This window comes from Rhodamnia argentea, chromosome 10 (assembly GCF_020921035.1).
Source record: "Rhodamnia argentea isolate NSW1041297 chromosome 10, ASM2092103v1, whole genome shotgun sequence".
NCBI classification, from domain to species: Eukaryota; Viridiplantae; Streptophyta; class Magnoliopsida; order Myrtales; family Myrtaceae; genus Rhodamnia; species Rhodamnia argentea.
In genome coordinates, this window is record NC_063159.1 from 3,565,662 (window position 1) to 3,588,830 (window position 23,169).

At 42.0% G+C, this 23,169-nt stretch overlaps 3 protein-coding genes across 3 annotated transcripts; 2 read left to right on the plus strand and 1 right to left on the minus strand.

The window, feature by feature from the left end:
* Window positions 1-12,519: 12,519 nt before the first annotated feature.
* LOC115741963 (copper transporter 4) lies at window positions 12,520-13,146 on the minus strand. Its single transcript, XM_030676015.2, has one exon. The coding sequence runs from the start codon at window positions 13,122-13,124 to the stop codon at window positions 12,648-12,650; it is 477 nt and encodes a 158-aa protein (XP_030531875.2). The 5' UTR covers window positions 13,125-13,146; the 3' UTR covers window positions 12,520-12,647.
* Window positions 13,147-16,419: 3,273 nt separating this feature from the next.
* LOC115742060 (class I heat shock protein-like) lies at window positions 16,420-17,134 on the plus strand. The gene has a single exon (XM_030676148.2). The coding sequence runs from the start codon at window positions 16,504-16,506 to the stop codon at window positions 16,933-16,935; it is 432 nt and encodes a 143-aa protein (XP_030532008.1). The 5' UTR covers window positions 16,420-16,503; the 3' UTR covers window positions 16,936-17,134.
* Window positions 17,135-20,953: 3,819 nt separating this feature from the next.
* Window positions 20,954-22,701, plus strand: LOC115741961 (7-deoxyloganetic acid glucosyltransferase-like). Its single transcript, XM_030676012.2, has 2 exons — window positions 20,954-21,477; window positions 21,697-22,701. Exons 1-2 carry the CDS (start codon window positions 21,006-21,008, stop codon window positions 22,644-22,646), a joined length of 1,422 nt encoding a protein of 473 aa, XP_030531872.1. The 5' UTR covers window positions 20,954-21,005; the 3' UTR covers window positions 22,647-22,701.
* The last annotated feature ends 468 nt before the right edge of the window (window positions 22,702-23,169 follow it).

Sequence of the window (23,169 nt, forward strand, 5' to 3'; positions counted from 1 at the left end):
GGAGTCTTCGGTGTGGGGTGTTCCACGAAGTGAAGGGAATAATATAGAAGCGAGAGAGGAGAAAAGACTCACGGGAGGATCCCACAAGCCAAAACCAGACGAGAGAGAGAGAGAGAGAGAGAGAGAGAGAGAGAGAGAGAGAGAGAGGAAATGGATGGGGAGCGGGGTTTACATGGAAAGAGTAGGGGTCGAAACAAAGGGCTTCGCGCCTAATTTTGTGAATAAATTCTAGCGCGAACGATTCTTTTGCAATCCATGATAAATCTGTGGCCCACACTTTTACCAATTTAAAAAAAATTCAGGCCGTTACAACCCTCCTCTTCTTAAGAAGTTTCTTCCTCGTAACTTCAGTTCTTGTCTCATCCTTAGGAAAATTTGTCCCCAAAATTTCAGTCCTTATTTTTGCTTGCCACATCTCGTAATCTTAACCTCTGAATCTTCGGGATTATAATGAGTTGTATGCAACTACAGCAGAATAATATGACACCCTGTTGACTCGGTTAACAAGGAAGGATGTTAAGTTTGAATGGACAGAGGAATGTGAGTGGAGTTTTCAAGAACTCAAACGAAAGCTAACGTCTGCATCTATCTTGACTATTCCATCCGGATCAGGTGGATTCGTTATTTATAGCGATGTTTCACATAAAGAATTGAGTTGTGTCCTAATGCAGCACAACAAGGTAGTAGCTTATCCATCAAGAGAACTCAAGCCTTATGAACTTAACTATCCAGTTCATTATTTAGGACTCATTGCGATCATCTTTGCTTTGAAGATTTGGAAATATTATTTATATGGATAGAAGTTTGAAATATACACCGACCATCAGAGCCTTAAATACTTATTTTCTCAGAAAGAATTGCATATGCGGCAGCCACGATAGATGGAGTTACTTAAAGATTATGACTGCGACATTATCTATCATCATGGAAAGGCGAATAGAGTCGCCGATGCTCTTAGTCACAAGTCCGCCATTGTAACATTACTGGTTAAGGAATGTACGTTACTCGTTGAAGTTTGGGATTCATAATTTAAATTTGATGGGGAAAATTTATGTAGTTTGTTTGCTACATTGCGCATCGAGTCAGATATACAGCATAAGATCAAATCCTTACAACAGGCAGATGCAGAGTTGATGAACACTCGAAAAAGAATCGAAGAAGGTAAGGAGCCAGAGTTTCAAGTAATTGATGATGGAACAACTTGCTAATATTCATGACATGTTTCACGTCTCAATGCTAAGAAAGTATGAGCTCGATCCGGCACACGTGCTTGATTATGAAACGATCAAAATAGATGACGTAACTACACATATTGAAAAGCCGGTGCGGATCATGGATAGAAAGGAGCAAGTCTTATGGAATAAGACCATTCCTCTTGTGAAAGTCCTATGGTAGTACCACAGCATCGAAGAGGCAACAATTGAAAGCAAGGATACAATGAGGCGAGAATACCCACATTTGTTCTAGTAATCGGGTATGCCATAAATTTCGAGGATGAAATTTTATTAGGGGGGAGAGTTGTGAAATCCTAGTTTTCGGGATTAACCTAAGCATAGGTAATGGTTAAGCTTACGATCTGAAGTCACAAGTAGCTAGAAGTAAAGCTAGTTCACCGGCCTAAGAGCAAGGTACAATTTAGTTAGATATTCGAACATATAAGGACTATGGGCAACTACACCTTGAAGTCAACCGATTATGTGGTCAATTATGACCTAATTGTGCAGTGAAATGACCTTGAAACCAATGTAAATAAAATTGATTAGCTAGGGATTGACCTCAATAGTAGTAGGATCATTTTAGGACACGCTAAGCCATGTGTTTGGCCATGTCACCAACTGCACTTGAATGAGCAAGTTGAGATGCCATTTGCGCCCAACGATGTTCCGTTGTGAGTCGACCAAGAGTGGTGATATAGAGCTCAATACAACCCCGATTAATGCAAGATGAGTACTACGCCTACTCTATGCCACTTTATTGGTTCGAAACTTGAGAGAAATCATGGTTAATGATTAAAAACTAATGATGAGGCAAATTTTTGACTATGTCATTAGAATGCCCAAATTACCATTAGTAGTAATCTTAAGTCATTGGAGGATCTTAAGTGTCATTAGAGAATAATTTTTGGATTAGTTAAGCACCAATAAGAAACTAACACCTCACGGGGCTGTGGCATGATAAAGAAGATTCTATACACATAGTTGATTAGCACAAAAGAGGATACATAATAGGGGGTGTGTGGCATTACTAAAAACTTCCAATGAACAAATCACTCACCTAGGACCACAGGCTCCATAGGCCTAGCTAGGTGGCCGAGGATAAGCCAAGCCACATGGACCAATAGCCATGTGACACATACTTAGTCTAACACCCTAGATTCATTAGGTGGCTAAGTAGATGAGCTACTATCATGACATGTGGACTATCATCATTACCTCTTCTAATGATTGAGATTTTGTGTCAAGCAAGAGAATGACAAGTGGAAAGCATGTGATGATAACGCTAGCTTGGGGAACAAGTTAGAATAAGAAAGTGCCATGTGGAAAGTGAATAGGACAAAAATTGGCTTTGGGAACAAGTCAAGGAAGCCTATAAATAGACCAAGCACCCCTCATTTGCACGCCACTCTCCCTCTTACCTTTATCTCACATGCCACTCTCTTTCTCTCTATTCCCTCTCTCTCGGCTCATCTGACCGCCACCACCATCACGCCATTGTCGTCACGCCCACGTCGGATTGCCGACCACCATTTGTGTCTTAACTCCTCACTTTACTCTTTTATTGTTCTTGCCAACAAGATAGGTAAGTAAATTTCTAAACTTTTGTTACGATGAACGGCTAGTGCTCAACTTGTATGCTTGCATGAGAAATTGTGATCTTGCATGCTTTTATCGATGACTCGCCACTTATGGTGGTCGAGGTTACTGAACCGATATGATATGAATGCACTGCCTCATTCATGGGCAAATATATGCATCTCGACCATGAGATTTAGTACGGGACGAATTGACTGGAACGACAGAAGTATTTATTTGAGTCATGAATGGGTTGTCCTATGGGATGCCTCTATATATTTGTAAGATGCACGCCGAGATGCCTCCTCCGAGAATGGATGGGTGGGTCTGCGAAAAGTGCGGGACGAACCGAAATGATGATGATTGCATGCTTGTTTACAATTGCTTATTGAATTGAAGCAGAGATGCAATTCTTACTAATTATAATAGGATTTCATGCTATATGAGTTGTTTGTTAGCTAATCTATTTACTTGGGTTTAGATATTTATTGCTGAGAAGTTGTTCTCATCCCTTTAACCCTTGAGACTTGTACGCATGGCAACTGTTCCACCCCCACGTTTTGGCCTCATAATGTCCATGGAAGTTGCTCACATCGATGTTGTAGATTTGGATAGCGATACCACCTTTATGCGCTATCTCACTACTTTGTTTGTGGAGGAGGGACTGGATTACTGGGCCCCTCACCGTTATGTGGCATAGTATGTGAAGCTTGGAAGAGATTTGCTAGGTCCTGTCCGTGACTTCATCGGACCGCTTGGTTTCAATGACAGCGGTTGGCCTCGCGATGCATGAGATGAAGATGGAGGATCTACTCTTTTTGGACGAAAGGAAGAAAATGATCCTTTTGGAAGCTAACTTTTTGAGATACCATCGCCACTAGAGGCGTTAGGTGTAACCGAGCCTTATCGATGTAATTATACATATGAACATGTGTTTCTATATTAGAAATGCTAGAGTTGATGTGAAAAATTAAATATTGTAATAGGAGGAACTAATCTACTAATGAAATGACATGTTATGTAGATTGAATGTTCCTTCATTAGTAATAGTATATCGATGTTTCCGTATAAATGAATCATTAAATATAAGAAAATAAAAAGGGCGAAATGAGGTTAACGTGCTTGGGACGTCAATAAACCTCCCCCGCGACACTAGGACCTTCGGCTTCTTACGTGAAGTTAAGATCGGGTCAGGGTGTTTCATCCATTGGATGGTTTGAATGGCTTATTTTACTAGCACAATCGGGAAGATGTTAAGGAGGATGTCTATGCAGAGGTATAGAAGTTCTTTCCTTTGGGGACTCTAAATCCAGAACTCAACGGAACCTATATCTCCCTTATACCCAAAACCTCCTAATTAGCCTTTGTAATTTTTTGGATAAGATTTTCTCGAAGGTGTTAGCAAATATGCTGAAAATTCTACTGCTAAATGTGATAGCCTACGGATAGAGTGCTATTTTTAGTGGACGGAAGATTTAAGATGACATCCTGGTAGTAGACAAGGTTCTACATCAATTGTGCTACATCAAGCGAGTGTAAGAGAAAGGAAAAAACAATTTCAAGTAGTTTTAAAGCTAGATATGTAGAAAGCCTATGATCGAGTAGAGTGGGACTTCTTAGAGGTACGTATGCTCAACATGGGTTTCAGTGAGAGGAGGTTAGATTGGGTAATGCAAGGCATAATAACAGTTTCTTTTAGTGTGAATTTTATTGGGAAACCACTTTCCTTCTTTCAACCATCTAGAGGTTTAGGAAAAGGGAATTCTCTATCCTTTGCTATCTCATATATTTTTTGCGGACAACTGGATTTTTGTCTTTGATGGTAGGATTCAAGAGTGCCAAAATTTAGCAATAGTGTTAAGTCAATACCACTTGCTTCTGGATAGGCTATCAACCTAAGCAAATCGGGAATTCTTTTCAATAGGGGGTGTCCTAAAAGCTTAAGGGATAACATGGCCAGAGAGATTAGAGTTCCAAAAATTAGCTATATGGGAAAATATTTGGGCATTCCATCTAAGTGGGGCGCGTAAAAAAAGGAGATGTTTGCATGAATTCTGGGAATAATTAACACGAAACTAGAAGGGTGGAAGGAAAAACTTGTTTCAAAAGTTGGAAAAGAAATTTTGATAAAAGATGTAGTTCGAGCGGTGGCAAGGTTGATTCACTAAAATGAAGATCGATGGAACAAGACAAAGCTTCAAGAACTTTTTCATTAAAACATTGTCCAGGAAATCCTAACAATTCCCATCAAACCACGAGCAACGCAAGAGTAACCGGTTTGGATAGGTACATGTTTAAGCGCATTCACAAGAAGCAGAGTAGCAGCAAAAGCAACCATCTTCGTCCTTTCGACCCCCTCGTAAATTATGGAGCAAGTTATTGGGAATGCAAACCAGTATGAAAATCAAAATTTTCATTTGGAGTCAATGCTAGAATGCAATTCCATCAAAAGCAAATCTGAGGAGGAAGCATATTATACCCAAACAAAATGGCCCTCTCTTCAACCGTGAAGTGGAAATAACAGAGCATATCTTCTTGCTCTGCCCCTGGACAAAACAGGATGTGGTTAGATCCATCTCTAAATTTGCATATCTCTAGACCAGGGTTAACTAGAATCGGCATTCGATTGCTTAAATTCACAGAAATAATAGTGAGTTTGCCTCAATAGAGCATGTAGCTACTATTGTTTGTGTTGGATGGGTCCATCTCATTATGGGGCCTAGCTAACTTAGTAAAAGAAAAAAAAAACAAAATTAAAAGAAAATAGGAAAAAAAGGAACAAAAAGAAAGAGTGGGCTTCTTCGTGGGGTCAGCAGCAGTGAGAAAAGAAAAATAGGGGAGAGAGAGTTTACCGAAAGGGTGCATGAGGGAGGAAACGCCCTTTGCTCAAATTTGAGTATGTTATTCGCGAGGCTGAGGTCTACAAGTTGATTGGTTTTGTTCGTTGAAATTCGTCTCCGAATTCTCCAATCGCAATTAGGGTTTTTCTTGTCCTCTTTTGTATTGATCCACCTTTGTGATGAGGAAATGTCCTCGTAATGTTGATGTTGAGCCTCTAGTGTGTGACTAGAGAGAAACATTTTGTGTGCTTGCTATTCTTGGTGATTAGTGGAAGTTTTTGGGTCATTCGTCATTTTTCCCATTTTGGGTTTTCCACATAAATCCGGGTGCGTTGTCTCTTTATCATTCTGCTATCATATTTACATGTTGCGAGATTGTTTTTGCTGGATATATATTGTTGGTTGTTGCTGGATAATATCGGTGTAGTTTCGACGGCAAAATTTGATCCTGGATTGGCTTAATTTGTGCCGAAGTGCTGGCCATTTTTCCCCAACAAAGTGGTGTTGGAGCTTGAGTTGAAATTGTAGTTTTAGATGGAGGATACGAGTGGCACCATGTTTAAGGTAAATGCCTCGAATTACTCTATATGGAAGCTTTTTGTAAAGATTTGTTTGATCCCGTCGATGGTGATGAAGCTCAAGGAGATAAGGACGACAAAGAGTGGGAGCGAATGAATTGGAAAATGGTTGGGTTTATTCGACAATAGATTGACGATAATGTGTTTCACCATGTTGCTCAAGAAACGAAGGCAGATACTTTGTGGAAGAAACTACAAGATCTCTATGAGAGGAGAACTCCACAAAATAAGCTCTTCTAGTTAAACGACTTGTGAATTTGAGATACAAGGAGAGGAGTAGCATGTCGGAGCACTTGAGTGAATTTCAAAATGTTGTAAATCAATTGAAAAATATTGAGATTGACCTTGGTGATAAATTCCAATCATGTTTGTTGCTTGGTACTCTACTTGATAGTTGGGACACCTTGGTTGTGGCGTTAAATAATTCAGCTCCTTATGATATGCTTTCTATGAGCATGGTTAAAGAAAGCTTGTTTAATGAAGAAACAAGGAGAAAAGGCTTGAATTATGCTTCTAGATCGGCGGCACTCGTCGTAGAAAACAAAGCGAGAAGTCAATCAAGAAAGTTTCAAAGAAATGCGGGGGCAAGTCAAGAGGAAGGTCGAAGTCAAGGCCGGGTAGGAGTGTGAAGTGTTACAATTGTGGCAAGATATGACATTATGCCAAAGAGTGTTGGCAACCAAAAAGAGATGAATCCCATGATTAGAAATGGAGATAGAAAGAAAGAAGAGAATTAGGTTATCGTGATAGTTGCATCCAATGGTGATATTGTGCTCATCTGTGACGACGGTTGTGTAACCCTTACATGTCTAGATTCTAGCTGGATTGTTGATTCCACAAGTTCTTTTCATGTCATCTCACGGCGTAACTTCTTTACATCGTATTGTAGCGGTGACTTCAATTGTGTTAGGATGGGAAACAGTGGTGTTTCCAAGGTTATCAGCATGTGAGATGTTTATTTAGAGACCGATATGGGTTGCACTTTGCTTTTAAAAAATGTGAGATATGTTCTAGATACTCGACTTCACTTAATCTCCACAGGTGCCTTAGATGACAATGGTTATTGCAATTCCTTCTACGATGGCAAATGGAAATTGACTAAAGACTCCATAGTAGTGGCAAAAGGCAAGAAGACATGCACTCTCTACACTATGCAAGCAAATTTGATGTGAGAAGAGGTAAATGCAATGTAGGATTTCTCGGTTGAGTTATGGTATATGAGGCTTGGTCATCTTAGCGAGAAGGGGCTTGAAACTCTTGCTAGGAAAAATCTTCTACCATTAAAGGAGAGAAATTTTATGGAATGTACTCATTACCTCACGGGTAAGCAACATAGATCTCATTTCATAGTTACTCTCCACACACAAAGTCAAATGTACTTGATTTAGTTCACACTGATGTTTGTTGTATGGATGCTAGAACACTTGGTGGTGTGTTGAACTTTGTGACATTTATCGATGATTGCTATAGAAAAGTTTGGGCTATTACTTTGAAATCTAAAGACGAGGTGCTTGCGGCTTTTAAACAATTTTATATCATTGTTGAAAGGGAAATCGGAAAGAAGCTGAAATGTATTCGAGTTGACAACGGTGGAGAATATAGAGGCCCGTTTGAGTATTATTGCAAGGATTATGGTATCAAGCTTGAGAAGATTGTTTCAAAAACACCACAGCATAATGGAGTAGAGAGAGAACGAACCGGATGATTAATGATTAGATTCGGTATATGCTATCTCATGTGAAGTTATCTAACTCATTCTAGTACGAAGCCATGAGAACAGCAGTTGACTTGATAAATCTTTCTCCATCAATTCCTCTTAAGAGGCATGTTCAACAAAGAGTATGGAGTGGGAAATATGTCCCCTATAATTATCTGAAGGTGCTCGGTTACCGGGCATTTATGCATGTTCTAAGAGATGAGAGGTCCAAGCTTGATGACAAGTCTAAACAGTGTATCTTCTTGGGTTATGGACATGAAGAGTTTGGCTACAGATTATGGGATCTAGCTACAAAGAAAGTCATTAGAAGCCGATATGTGGTGTTCTTTAAGCATCAAACCATTGAAAACATCGTCAAGCCAGGAATGCCAAAGAATATAGCTCAACATGTTGTTAGTTTTAGCCGAAATCCTCCTACAGTATTGGGTGAAAATCATGGGGGAGAAGTGCACGAAAATCATGAACAAGGTGAGTCCTCACGGAATGTTGATTCTTCAATTGAAACAGGTGAAATAGTTGAGCCAAAACAATTAGCTAAGCAAGAGCAACCAATTGAGCAAGAACAAGCAGTCCTACCTCAAGTTAGAAGATCAGAAAGAGAACGTAAACCCTTACAAAGATATCAATCGCATGAGTATGTGTTACTTATTAATGCAGGAGAGCCAGAAACTTATGAAAAAGCTTTGGCATCTGATCAAAAGAATGAGTGGCATGACACTATGTAAGATGAGCTCAAACCTTTACATGAGAACCACACATTTGAGTTAGTGAAGTTGCCTAAGGGCAAGAGAACACTCACAAATAAGTGGGTCTATAAGTTAAAGATGGAAGAGAGTAGTTTGAAACCACGATACAATGCTAGGCTTGTTGTGAAGGGCTTTCGCCGGAAGAAGGGAATCGACTTTGAAGAGATTTTTTCACCGGTTGTAAAAATGCCTTGTATTCGAGTCGTTCTTAGGTTGGCCACTAGTTGGGATTTAAAAATTGAATAGCATGATATAGAAACAGCTTTTCTTCATGGAGACATAGAATAAGAAATATACATGGAGCAACTGGAGGGTTTTAAAGTTGAAGGGAAAGAGCATCTTGTATGTAGTTTGAGAAAAAACTTATATGGTCTCGGGCAAGCGCTAAGATAGTGGTATGTGAAGTTTGATTCATTCGTGGAAGCTCACGGATATGGTAAGACCAACTCTGATTCTTGTGTCTTTATGAAAAGATTCTCAAATGATGATTTTATTATTCTTCTACTCTATGTGGATGACATGTTGATAGTTGGGCATGATGCTAACAAAATCAAGAGCTTGAAAAATGAGTTCAGTAAAGCCTTTGCAATGAAGTATTTAGGGCCAGCTAAGTAAATCCTTGGCATGAGGATCACTTGTGATAGAAAGAATATGAAACTTTGGCTATCTTAGAAGAAGTACATTGAAAAGATGCTTGAAAGATTCAACATGAACACATCTAAGCCGGTAAGTACTCCACTTACTGATCACTTCAAGTTGAGTAGTAATGAGTATCCTACGAGTGAGAAAGAGAAGGAAGAGATGATGAAAATTCCTTATGCATCTATCGTGGGTAGTTTGATGTATGCCATGGTTTGTACAAGACCAAATATTGCTAATGTAGTTGGTGTTGTCGGTAGATTTCTCTCAAATCCAGGTAAAGAGCATTGGAGCACCGTGAAATGGATTTTACGGTATCTTAGAGGTACTTACGGACTACGCTTGTGTTATGGAAATGGAAAGCCTGAGTTGAGTGGCTATTCAGATTCCGATTATGCCGAATGACAATAATTCACAAAAGTCCACATCAGGTTATATGATGATCTTTGCAGGGGAGAGCAGTTTCATGGCAATCAAGATTGCAAAAATGTGTTACTTTGTCTATGAGCGAGGTAGAGTATATCGCTATCACCGAAGGAGGCAAGGAACTCTTGTGGATGTAGAATTTCCTACAAGAGTTGGGCTTGAAGCAAGAGAAGTCTGTTCTATATTGTGATAGCATGAGTACTATCTATCTTAGCAAGAATCTAGTGTTGCATTCAAGATCGAAGCACATTGATGTGAAGTATCATTGGCTCCGAGAAAAGTTAGAAGAAAAGCTCTTTCTACTTGAGAAAGTTCGTATTGACGACAGCGGATCCGATATGATGACCAAAGCATTGCCCATGGTGAAACTTGATTCTTGTAGAAACAAAGCGCGCATGATGAAACTCCCCACATAAGGTAGAGTGGGAAATTTGATGGATAGGTCCACCTCATTATGGGGCTTAGCTAACTTAGTAAAAGAAAATAAAAGAAACAAAAGTCAAAGAAATAGAAAAAAAAGGAATAAAAAGAAAGAGTGGGCTTCTTCGTGGGGTCTGTAGCCGAGAGAAAAGAAAACAAGGGGGAGAGAGAGAGAGAGAGAGTTCATCGAGAGGGTGTGCGAAGGAGGAGAACAAAAAGGATGCAACTTTGCGGTCCCGTTTCGTAGGCCAAACGTTGACGGAATTTGCTCAAATTTGAGTATGTTGTTCGTGAGGCCGAGGTCTATGAGTTGATCGGTTTCGTTCGTTGAAATTCGTCTCCGAATTCTCCAATCGCGGTTAGGGTTTTCTTGTCCTCTTTTGTATTGTTCCACCTTTGTGATGAGGAAATGCCCTTGTAATGTTGATTTTGAGCCTCTAGTGTGTAACTAGAGAGAAACACTTTGCGTGCCTATTATTCTTGGTGATTAGTGGAAGTTTTTGGGTCGTCCGTAGTTTTTCCCATTTTGGATTTTCCACGTAAATCTTGGTGCGTTGTCTCTTTATCTTTCTGCTGTCATATTTACATATTGCGATATTGTTTTTGCTGGATGTATATTGTTGATTGTTGCTGGATAATATTGGCGTAGTTTCGAGGGGAGAGTTTGATCCTAGATTGGCTTAGTTTGTGCCGAAGTGCTGCCCTTTTTTCCCCAACAGTTTGGTCCATATATATGGAAAGCGAGACACAACTTCATTTTAAGTTAGCGAGAACAAATTTCAGCAAATGGAAGTCAAAATGATCTATTGAGGGCTTTGGAGTACACAGATGAAGTTCCATGGGAAGTGCGTTCGCTTATAGGAGAAAGCTGTGATCTGTTAGCTCGCTTCTCAAACCTCAAGCTGGGGCTCTTGCTTTAGAGAAGCTAACGAAATTACAACAAATCAGGAACACATCGAGGATTTCCAGGTCAACTAATTCGACCGGAATTGCAATTTTTCACGTCGGCCTCCTCAAAAGAACCGGCTTGGCCTCCGGTTTCCCGGTCAACTAATTCGACCGGCGGCTCAATAAATTGAACATCTTACAAAGAAAGACAGAGCATTGGTTCTGAACTAGTCTGGGCTATTGATAAAACCAGATTGGATCATGATCCGGTTCTCAATCAAACCGGTTGAGTCCCTTTTTTTTTTTCCGGGTCTTCAAACCGGTTGAATTGGCTTTCTTGGCCCCGGTTTGAAAACACTGATTAAAACCGACCGACACATTGAGAGAAGACAAATGTAGCCTAGCCACACGAATTTTTCTCGCTCTTGTTTTGATCCATTTTGTTTGCTATTAACTTACAAACGTAGCCTACCCACTTGGTAGGTGGATAAGACAAATCGCGTTTACATGTCATAATCACGATAAGTTTTGTAGCCCCGCCAACTCGTTTACGAATCATGTCATAACCTTAACACCCAAACACGGTAAGTTTATCAAACAAATTACCTGACTCGACACCTTTAACACGTTTAACATAGAAGGCATGAATTCTTATATACGAATTTGTCAAAATGTGTTTAGACATGTATAAGTATTTTTAAACGTATCTCAATGTATCTTAACATGTCATACTAATACAAATGGCATGTTAGCATATATAATTAAGTGTGCTTAACTGTGCCATAGACGGATTAAAAGGATTAGTCCGCATTCTATCATGTCGCTGGTTCGCTAAAATTCGCCCGATGGACTAAATTGATATAACTGCAAAAGGACTGAATCGGCAAAAAAGGAAGTAGTTTAAGACTGAATTAGTATAATTACAATAGATTTAAGACTTATTTTTGATAATTTTTTCGGTTTTTTCATTGACATATAAACGAGTTAACTCGTTAATTATGAACCCTCGTTCAAACTCGACAAGAACGGGCTTAGCTATGTGTTTGTGTATGTAGTGTATGAACGGGTCTGTAGCGAAAATTGTCAGATTTGTTCCAAGGTTTCGATGAATGAACTTCACAATTAGCCCGCTCGATATGTAAGAAGGCATATTTGACAATGTCTGATGAGTTTTCTTCTTATAGGTGATTATTCAGAGGGCGAAAGACAGAGAGGTCAGATTAAACATATCGGAGGAGATCACTCAATAACACAGAGTGGCAAGAGAGCCAACTTCTCGTGAGTTTGAGGCGTTGTACCTCTCTTCAGGAAACAAAATAAACATACGATGTTCTGATTGGTGTCGATCACGGTGACGGCCATTGAATTTGATTCGGACAATTACATTGGGAGTTCTAAAACTTATCGTAGAAACATATTTGATTTTTCAAATTCTCACAGCGTTCAATTGAATCCTTAGATTTGAATAGTCCATGCATGGGAATCATGCTACTAGTGTAGTTACGTTTATTGCTTGATGCCAAAGAGAACACTCAAGGATAGAGGCGAGCTTACAAAAGAATTAACATAGAAGCAAACCTAGCTGGTTTCTAACCCGAACCTCACTCCCCGTCACACTTACCGAACAGCCGGCTCCGGAAAATCAAGAAACCCACAGCGTGGCCGCCGACTGCAGCCAAGAATATGCCGCCATTGTATGACACGACTGCAAGCATCACCATGTAGCTAACTGCCGATCGCACCAAGTAAAGCCCCGTCTTGAAAAGGCAAGCCCCGACTTTGGTTGCGCCCGGCTTGGCGAACTCAAAGCCAAGGAGGAATTCGACGAGGAAAGCGAGGCAGAAGATGAAGATGATGGCCAGAGCGTACATGGCGGGGTCGTTCCCAGGCCAGTGGTCGAACAGGACGATCACGCTGTGTCCCCAGTAGAAGCTCATGTGCGTGACCGCCAGCCGGTTCGCATGATGGATGTGAGTGTTGTTGAGCTCGCCGTTGTGTGACGTCATTCCGTCCGCCATAGCTGTTTCTGGGACTGAGTTCTCTTGCTCTTGGGTGGTGATGGAAGTGATGTGGAGCATGGAGGTTTTAAAACCCTCGGACAGCTTGACAGACAATGTGGGATTCTCACTATTATCTTCCCGTTAGATTGTGTTCACCTTCTTTTGCTTTTTCGCTTTTCTGAATTACATTTTTTTTAAAATTATTATTATTGAATTTGATCCTACAGACAAACCCAGTAACATTTGCAACACTTAAATATTAAACCATGTTTACATCTAATATTTATATTTTATATGCTATCAAGAATCAAGAGTTCAAATCTTTTCAAATCTTTATTTATCTTTTCAACTACATTGCACTTTGTAATAATACTTGCCATGCTTCAATCTTAAGCCAAATCACGCCCGTTTGTGAGACGGAGTGCTACAACATTCAGATATAGAATCATGCCTTCATTTAATATAATTAATAACCAATAACAGTGTCACAAAATTACACAATAAGTGAGAAACGGCCAAGCAGTTCATGCAAATGGTTTACCGCCGCCACTTATCCATGGTGGACTACTTAAACTTATCTTAAAATAAAAGGTAAAATACGCGAGCTACGATATTTTCAGGGTGCTCCTAATAACCAACAAATGGCAAGTGCTTTTCCAAAACTCTAGTAGCCACAAGGTAAGAATCATCGAATCATAATCTAGTTCCTTCATATCCAAGGGATGTGACTTATTCCGTTACGAGAGATTGTTCGCACTTGGTGACGTAGATATATGTTGAATGATTGAGAAGATCCCATAATCAGAATACGCAAATTATGTGGGGAGGTGTTTGAATTGCGTGTGGGAATGGATATGTGTTTTTTCCTCTTTTTTGGTTTTGAGAATATATGTTCAATGTCTTAGCAAAAAATAAAAGAAAATGAAAATATGTATTAAATGTTCTGATGAGTCGTGTGCAAGCGATTCCAATGGAGGAGACAGGGATAAAGATTGACGCTTTTGCTTTAGGTCTGCAGAGACAGCATTCTAATTCCACAATTTCCGAATGAAGCTTTTGTCGTGTTCTCACGTATCTTTTCCCTTTCATCAAATCGCTCCATGACGAAAGATGGCAATTGATGATCAACTCAAGGCAGCATAATCTGTCTAGTATAAGGTTGCCAGAAAAATCATATACATAATCAATTCGAACATAAAACGTTGAAGAGAGATGATATGTTTTTGGATTTATTTTTGGGGATTCGACTTTGTTTTCATTAGTTTATAAGGGGGAAAGCAACAATAGAAATGTCATAACTTTCACGCGGCGCTCATTTTAGTATCAAACTTGTCAAGTAATCTCTTGAGTACTTTTTTTTTATTAAAAAATTAATTACAGGGTCATAGTGACCAAAAAAATTAGTCATGTCAATGTTTTAATATAATCCGCTCGACGTGGCTCGCGGGTAAAGTGAGGTAATATAAATGGTGCTAAATAATGTCGTTTAACACATTAGTTTGTCCCAAATTAAGGAATTGGAGTAAAAAAAAAAAAAAGTTCTTGAAATCCTAACCGTAAATTCAGGAATTTGGTCAAAGAGGATGGCGACTACAGACGAAAGAAGCTGAGAAGGCTACGTTTGTTGCCTAATCGTGCTTCGGAGGAACCCTAACCTTTGCTTCGGAGGGAAGAACAGAGAGGGAATTTGAATGTTTCTTCAAACCCAAACCATTGCTTCAAATTAAAGGAGGAGAAGAGAAGGCAAACCGGTTTAAATAATTTGCCAGTTCATCTTGTTGTTTGTCCATGTTGGGGTTCAAATCTTTATTTTTTATTTTTATAAAAAAAAAGTCAAATTAGAATTAAAACCTCAATGAAAATGTAAAGTTGGACGAATCACTAAATTTGTCATCGGGGATGCTTAAATGATTATTTTTCTACGATATGGCAATTTTTTTTTTTTAATATTGAGGTGAGCGTTGTATAAAAGTTATGACATACTTCTAGTATCTTGCACTTTATATAAAACCATTGTCATGACAAATGTGATTTATGAATAATGGATATGAGGGATTCCGTGGGATCACCGCCGGGAGGCAAATGAGGTCCGGAAAGGTTCGAACTCAAGATGTCCTGCTCTTATACCATGTGACCATATGATATTGTGTGAGATCACTGTCAATTATTCTAAGAGTTTAACCCATTAGACGAAAACATGTTTTAATATTTCAATTATGCTATCACAACCCACATTGGAGGTAGACAAGGCCCGATCACAAACATGTGCATGAAATTAATTTGGGTATGCAAGTTAGAATTTCTTAGTGGGTATGTCCGCAAGTGGCCCCAAGTAGAGTGAATCTCCAAGGCGCAAGCAAGGGATCAAAGTGTGACGGGATCAAGAGGCATGATTGGCTCCGAAAGTTTCCGGCGTCTTCCGAATCGGGATTTTCTTCTACCGGCGAGCAGTGCCCGCACATTTGGTGTGAATTTCAATCTTGAGATCAAGAAAGGCCCGTCTTCAGAAATCTAGACTTCTACCTACTCGTAAAGGAGAACCGTTCTTAAATTGAGCAATTGCAGTGAATTACCTCTAATGACTACTATTTATTGCCACAATCCGTTGACTATAACTCATATTTAGATGCATGAATAATATGAAGTATTAACAAAGTAAAAGTCTTAGCTATAGACATCGCCGGAAATAAAACTTCGGACTAATGGTTTCAATTTACACTCATCATCGGATGTCATGGAGTAACACAAGATCGTGTGAAGACATATAATAAGAAAAACACAAATACTTGTTCCAAGTTCTAGGTTTTGGATTCCAGAATCCACCTCCTAAAACCTGGAACTTATCTATCGGAACCGATTCCTCAATTTTCGGAACTTGAAATTTAACACGCATATCTTGAAACCTAAAACCTATCTTGTTTTTACTAGTTCAGTTTTTTGATTCACGATTTCATCCTGAAACCATACTCACCCTTGGGGTTCATGGGCAATCAGATCACATAATTATTTCTCCCAAAGATCTAGACAATTGAGCAAAACCTGGACATTTTCTTGCATCAAAAGGCCTGGAGAGGCCCAAGTTGGTTTGCTTCTCTCCAGTTCTCAACTTCTCGTGGCGTACGAAGCGGAAAGAATGGTTAAAGCTCGCGTCCCTTTCGCGGACAAGACTCGCAAGCACATCGCCAGTAGGCCACGCATGGAAGGAGGAAGAAGATTGTGGAAGCTCGTAGACCCGACAAGACGCATCTCCACTCCATTACAGAGACCGAGAAGAGCCTCGAAACTTCAAGCAACACCAGAAGCTCTCTCGAATTTAATCCATCTCCGATCTCTGTCCATATAAAGCAATCCACATCCAGTCAACATCGTGAAGCAAGCAGCGACACAGTTATCTGAATAACTCTCTGAAGAGAAGCGTCGAACGTTTTCTCATCACAACCCCACAAGACCAACTACAATGTCTCTGATTCCAAGCATTTTCGGCAGCCGATCGGACCCGTTTTCATTGGATGTCTGGTCACCCAACTTCATGTCCAATAACGAGGTGTCGACCTTCGCCAACCTGCAGGTCGACTGGAAGGAGACGCCGGAGGCTCACGTGTTCAAAGCCGACCTGCCGGGCCTCAAGAAGGAGGAGGTGAAGGTCGAGATGGAGGAGGGGAGAGTCCTTCAGATCAGCGGAGAGAGGAGCGTGGACAAGGAGGAGAAGGGCGAGGAGTGGCACCGGGTCGAGAGAGGCCGGGGCAAGTTCCTCCGGAGGTTCCGGCTGCCGGAGAACGCCAAGGCCGACGAGGTGAAAGCCTCCATGGAGAACGGTGTCCTGACCGTAACCGTCCCCAAGCTGCTGGAGAAGAAGCCGGAGGTGAAGTCCATCCAGATCACCGGCTGAGGAAGTCGTGTTATGTCAGTTCGTTCGGCTCTTAACCTGATCTCTGCGTGGGGGAGATGACCAGAGTCCGAGAGAAGTTTGTGTCGTGTCGTTTTAAGCGTCGTTGAGTGTGTCCAGTGTGCTGTCTCGAGCCTTTTGGCCGAGATCGAGGATTGTGATCCGGTCGGGTACGCTAATAAAATTTGTTTGTATTGCATGTGAATGTTGATTTAATCCGACAAAACAGACCGAAATGTTAGAACGAGGTAGCTTCTGTACAATTACACCTTCGCCGTTGGTCAAGTCAAAGCACTGGGTAATAGTTAGGGCCAGTTTTAAGGGCTGTCCAAATTTCACCTGAAATTTGAGATTTGCTCTTCGGAACTGGTTCTTTTATTTTTTGAAACTTAGAATCTAAATTTAGCTTATGTAATTTGGAATCCAGAACATATATTGGTATAGACTACGAGGTCTTTAATTGAACTGTGAATCATTATATGTAATGATTGTTATCTGCTATTGCAATTCATTGATTTAGGTCCGAGCGCACTGGTTAATATTTCTTCCAGTGCCGTGCAAGCTGTTTGTTGGTCGGAAACGGGATGCTTTTGTCGAGGAAACCATCCTTGTCTTCGGTGCCGAGGGCTCGCCGGAACTCCTAGCACTAGATTTGAGTAATATTCTGATCCATTGAGTTGTTAGGAGATGAGACGTGACTCTGATTTGTCCGTCGTTGAGGTGCACAGCATGTCGCCGGGGCATCGGGTAACTGCTGGCAGCACAAAACGGGTAAGGAATGTATCTGGGATTGAAGAAACGGGTAGGGATTTGCTCTTGAAGCTGATGAACCCCCGGTTCAGGCATCCGACCCGGGAAAAAATAACCCGGTCCAAAGGCTCGCGTTGAATGGGCCTCCTAGTCCTCGAGACTAAGCTTGGACAGATAGCCACAGGATGTATTAGGGTGGGACAGAGGGCCACTGAGTCGGCTGGGCCATGCCAAGCTGGGTCTTGATCTCCTCGGGGACGGGTTTAACATTTTCCGAACTGGAATGGGAAGGGTCAGTCAAGCACCCCATCCAGAATTGGTGCATCTAGATCCTGGCTCTTCCCAGATGTCGAGACTTTGATTTTTTGGGCATGGTATTGGTAAGAAAGGAGGGGGAAAAAAAAGCCCTTTCTGGTTTGTTGATTTCTACATCGGAGTGCTAACTTTGTTGTGTAGGTTAGCGTGATTTCGCGACAACAAAGTCATAAAAAACGAAAGGCAATCAGAATAGGTTTGCGAAAGTTATGCCTGGAAATGCTTTGATACCATCACCTGAAATCAGAGGTGTCAAACGGGTGGATTAGATCCGGTCTAGATCCGGTCGAATATGACCCGATTTATATTGATCAATTTAACCCGTTTTGATCCATTTTCATACTGTACAAATTTTATAACCCATATCCAACACAACATATACCATATCCATACCCGACCCGATATGTATAATTTAAAATTTAAATACTCATATATTTAACCAAATCATTAAAAAAAAAATTTAAAAAATGTAAAAATTATTTCACCAATTGCCCACCGCCACCACCGTAGCTCGCTTGCCGCCACCGCCTGCTCGGCCGCCATGGCTCACCTGCCGCCGCCGCTCGCCTACTGTCGCCGCACACCGCCCCTGTCGCCGCCCTCGTGCCGCCCGCCCGGTCACATCCCGTTGTGCTCTCGCCATTGTTCTCTGTGTACCTGATTGTGAGGTCCTTGTTCTAAGGGAAGGGGAAGTCGTAGGGCTAATTGTCCTTGCACAGCCCAAAGCGGCAAATGCCCTGGGCTTCCTCATTCTGGATCACTAGGTATCCCGAGCCTGGCCCCGCCGGCGGAGCCTCCGAGAGGGCCTTGGGGTTAGACATGCCCATATGGAACCATGGGCCCGTAACCAGCCTGTTGACCTGGGCCCACGGTTCCAACCCGGAACCGGAACCGGCCATCAAGGGCCGGTTCCGATTTCTAAATTTTTGGAACCAGCTTTTTTTTTAAAAAAAAAAGAGGAGGTTTGGGGGAAAAGAGCCATTGGGCCTAGGAACCGGCGGTTCCGAACTAGAACCGGCGGTTCCATGGAACCGGCCACGTCTACTTGGGTGCTTCCAGTACCCGGACTGAGATTGTGTCACATTCATCTTCCCAAAGAAGTGACAACTTTTGCATTCCTATACAGAGTCCCCAAATGTTAGAGATGCGTTCATTTATGCGAGAAATATTAGTTTCTTGAATTAACGCCCCTATTTATAAGAAGGTGGGGTTGCAATGTCCACGATCGAACCTGGTTTGACTTTTATTACGAGGGAATGTGCGCAGAAATTTTTGCATCAGTCCTGTGCACGGTCGTGATAAGCTCAGCTGACCGCGCAACGGCTATGGGGCCGAGCTGGCGGGGCTGGCGACGGAGGCTGGCGACGGAGGCTGGCGACTACAGCACAGAGGTGATGGGTGGCAGTTTACGAGTAAATAAAAGTAGTCTTGCGAAAATATAGGTGACGGACTGGCACATTTACCTGAAATAGAGGAGCAACGGAGAATTTGAGAAATCTATAAAGCATGTCTTACTTTCTGATAGAGACCTTGTATGTATAAGGTTCTATTTATAATACCATGTACAAACACAATAAAAGGCCGAATTCCTTAAAAAATCACAACCTTTAGGTTTTGTCCCAAATCTATCCTAATTTTTTTTGTCTTAAAAAAAAACTCTCAACTTTCACTATAGTCCCAAATCTACCATCGTTATTCCTCCATAAAAAATCACCGTCAAGTCTCCTAACATGGCAATTCCACATCAGAAATTGACGTGGAAAAACTCCACGAAAAACGTCGACGAATTTCTACGCAAAGGGAGAACATGGTCGTTAGGGCTTTTTTGCTTCTTCTTCAATTCTCGCTTAAAGATAGAATGCGGTCGCATGCTCTGTACGCAAGGAAGCCAGAGCAAGAGAAGCGAACTTCTCTGTCCCCTCTTCTTGTGGAGAGTTAGGGCTTGCTGCTTCTTCTTGTTCAATTTCGTTCAAAAAGAGATAACGCTCGATCGTTCCCTCCATATCAGATTCGCTCGCGAAAACATGAACCCGGAGCCTTCTCTCTTCAATGTTGATCTTCTTCAAGTAACTGAAGAGGCAAATAGGGTAAATGCTTGTCACTATGATGATATTAATTCTGAGACCAATTTCAATAAATTCAGCAGTAGTTAGGATATGAAAAACATGGGACATGAAATTCTTCGTTAGATAGTATGATATGAAGAGTATATTCTTTTAGGTTATCATATTAAATGAGGTTATTTGATATAGTTTTTGAGAAAAGCACGGCTAAATTGCATAGATACAACGCAAACATGAATGCCCATCCAAATACAGAGGTTACCTTCATGAAGCGCATTACAAACTTGCTCCTACTCAGTCGATGCACGAAGGAATTCCTCCTGTCCACGATTAATTCCTTTGAGCAAAACGAGTCGAGAGGCTAACGAACAGAGAGGGGCCGACGCCCATAGGACAGAAAAGCTCGCTGGCTCCGGCTTCGTGTTGTTGAGTGAATTTGATATGGAGGGAGAGATTGAGGAAGAAGAAGCAGCGAGCCCTACTCCCAACAAAGGAGGGGCGGTGGGGTTGGGGGGACAAAGAAGCTCGCTGCTCTCGCTCGGGCTTCATTGTGTAGAGAGCGAGCAACCATGTTCTCTCTTTGAGTGGAATTCTCCCTATGCGTAGAAAATGTCAACGTTGTTGTGAATTTTTTTCACGTCAAATTGACGCAGATTTTGTGTTGCTGTGGAACTGCCACGTTAAAAACCTTAAAAGTTAACTTTTTACAGGGGACTAATGAGGGTAGATTTAGGATTAGAGTGAAAGTTTATGATTTTTTAAGTTTATGATTTCCATCTCCGACCGGAATAAACAGCCAAGACGTTAGCCGCGTGCTTCAAAGCCATATCTCACCTCATAATTGCCAGCCGGGCTTAAGATCATATAGGCGTGGTGGCTCGTCGGCTTCTCTTTTCTCATCTCCATTCTCATCCACTCCCAAAGACAGAGAAGCCACAAAAGGAGATGGAGGATCCGCGTGAGCCTCACGTGCTCATCCTCCCCTTCCCGGCGCAAGGCCACACCAAGCCCATGCTCTGCCTCGCGAAGCTCCTCGCCTCCGCGGGCGTCCGCGTCACCTTCCTCAGCACCCACCACAACCGCTGCAGCCCCTCCTCTTCTCCCTCTCCCCTCCTCCGCTTCGTGTCCATCTCCGACGGCTTGCCTGACGACCACCCACGAAGCTTGGAACTGATCGGAGAGTTCCTCCTCTCGATCAAGACGGCGATGAAAGCTCGCTTGCGGGAGTTCCTGCTTTCCGAAAGTGCAGAGCCTCCACTGACCTGCGTCATAGCGGACGGGATCATGTCGATCGGCATTGATGTCGCGGAGGAGCTCGGCGTTCTGGCCATCTCGTTCCGGACATTTAGCGCTTGCTGCTTGTGGACTTTCTTCTGCGTTCCCACCTTCATTCATGAGGGCAAGCTTCCATTTCCTGGTAATTCGGTCAAATTTGAAGCGTGTAATTACGTATTTGGCTGATCAAGATAGGAAAATTTCCAAACTTTAGATACTTCGGTTGGAATAATCAGAGAAGATATGGACGAAGTTCAGCAAAACGACTCAACAAATAAATGTAAAAACAGTCCGGTGATCATGGGAAAAAAGAGGTGAAACTATTGCTTGACTGTTCATCTTTATGACAAAAACTTGGCAGATGATGATCTGGACAAGGAGTTCCATGGCTTGCCGGGAGCCGAAGGCCTCCTGCGACGGAGAGACCTACCAAGTATGTGCAGATCCCAGATCGAGAGCAACCCATATCGGTATTTCCTAGACGAAACCACTACCATGACCCGAGCTTCTGCTCTCATACTCAACACATTCGACACCCTCGAAGGTCCGATGCTCTCTCGTCTCACCACCATTTTCGCCAATGTCTATGCAATCGGGCCCCTCCACGCCCTGGCCGCCGAATCCGACATCGGGCATTCGTCGGGACGTACCGCATTCGTAGGCAGCCTTCGGATCGAAGACCGAAGTTGCATGACGTGGCTCGACTCGCAGGCATCGAGATCGGTAGTCTACGTGTCGTTCGGGAGCTTGGCGAAGATCACGATTGACCAGTTGATGGAGCTTCGGCACGGCCTTGTCGATGGCGGGAGACCGTTCTTGTGGGTCTTAAGGGAGGACGCGATCTTGGGAGAGAACGAGGAGACTGTGAAATCACTACTATCTGAACTGAAAGTCCCCAGCGAAAGACGATGCGTTGTGAATTGGGCGCCGCAAGAAGAGGTGCTCGCCCACCCTGCCGTCGGGGGTTTCTTGTCGCACGGCGGGTGGAACTCGACCTTGGAGAGCATAGCGGCCGGGATCCCAATGATTTGTTGGCCTCACACGGGAGATCAACAAATTAATAGTAGGTGGGTGAGCGAAGTATGGAAAATCGGGCTTGACATGAAGGATACTTGCGACAGATCGACGGTCGAGACCATGGTTAGGACATTGATGGAGGACAAGAATGAGGAGATTATGAAGTCGATGGCTAGGATTTCGGCATTGAGTTCGGCTAGTGTTGTCTCGGAGGGATCTTCGTCAAAGAACTTGGGAAGACTAATTGAAAATTTAAGGAAGATTGGTCGAACAAGTAGAGCTATTAGCAGATGATTCAATGTAAATCTCCCAAATCTAAATAGTTCTAGAGAAAATTTCAAATAAGGGCTTGAAACAGACATTTTAAGTGTCTCATTCTTTCAAATAAGGATCTGATCAAGGGCATTTTTGTTGTTTATATTTTTTTTCTTTTCTTTTTTTCCCCTTTCTTTTGGACGGTGGCCGGTCTGAGGCTATGGTCGACCACTAGTGAGGGCTACCTTACCCTACCCAAGCGAGGGTCGCCTCGCCCCTCATCAGCGACAACAAAGGAAAAAAAAAAAGAAATGGGAAAAAAGAAAAGAAAAATAAATAAATAAATGACAAAAATGCATTTGGCCAGACCCTTTTTGTAACAAAGAGGGGTACTTCAGGTCTTTAGTTGGAATTTTCCTATGATTATGTCTCGAATTCGGAAAATATCTACTCCTTGTACGCAATATAATGTTTGTAAAGCTCTTAGGGGGTCAACTTTTAAACTTTCATATCCCCATAGTCCTATAATGTACGTTGCTTGGACCCTCATTTAATACAACTG

Excerpts from the sequence above, each read along its gene's own strand:
- LOC115741963 (XM_030676015.2), bottom strand. The coding sequence starts at position 13,124 with ATGCTCCACATCACTTCCATCACCACCCAAGAGCAAGAGAACTCAGTC.
- LOC115742060 (XM_030676148.2), top strand. The coding sequence starts at position 16,504 with ATGTCTCTGATTCCAAGCATTTTCGGCAGCCGATCGGACCCGTTTTCA.
- LOC115741961 (XM_030676012.2), top strand. The coding sequence starts at position 21,006 with ATGGAGGATCCGCGTGAGCCTCACGTGCTCATCCTCCCCTTCCCGGCG. Across the intron at positions 21,478-21,696 it reads GGGCAAGCTTCCATTTCCTG|ATGATGATCTGGACAAGGAG; the intron begins GTAATTCGGTCA and ends AAAACTTGGCAG.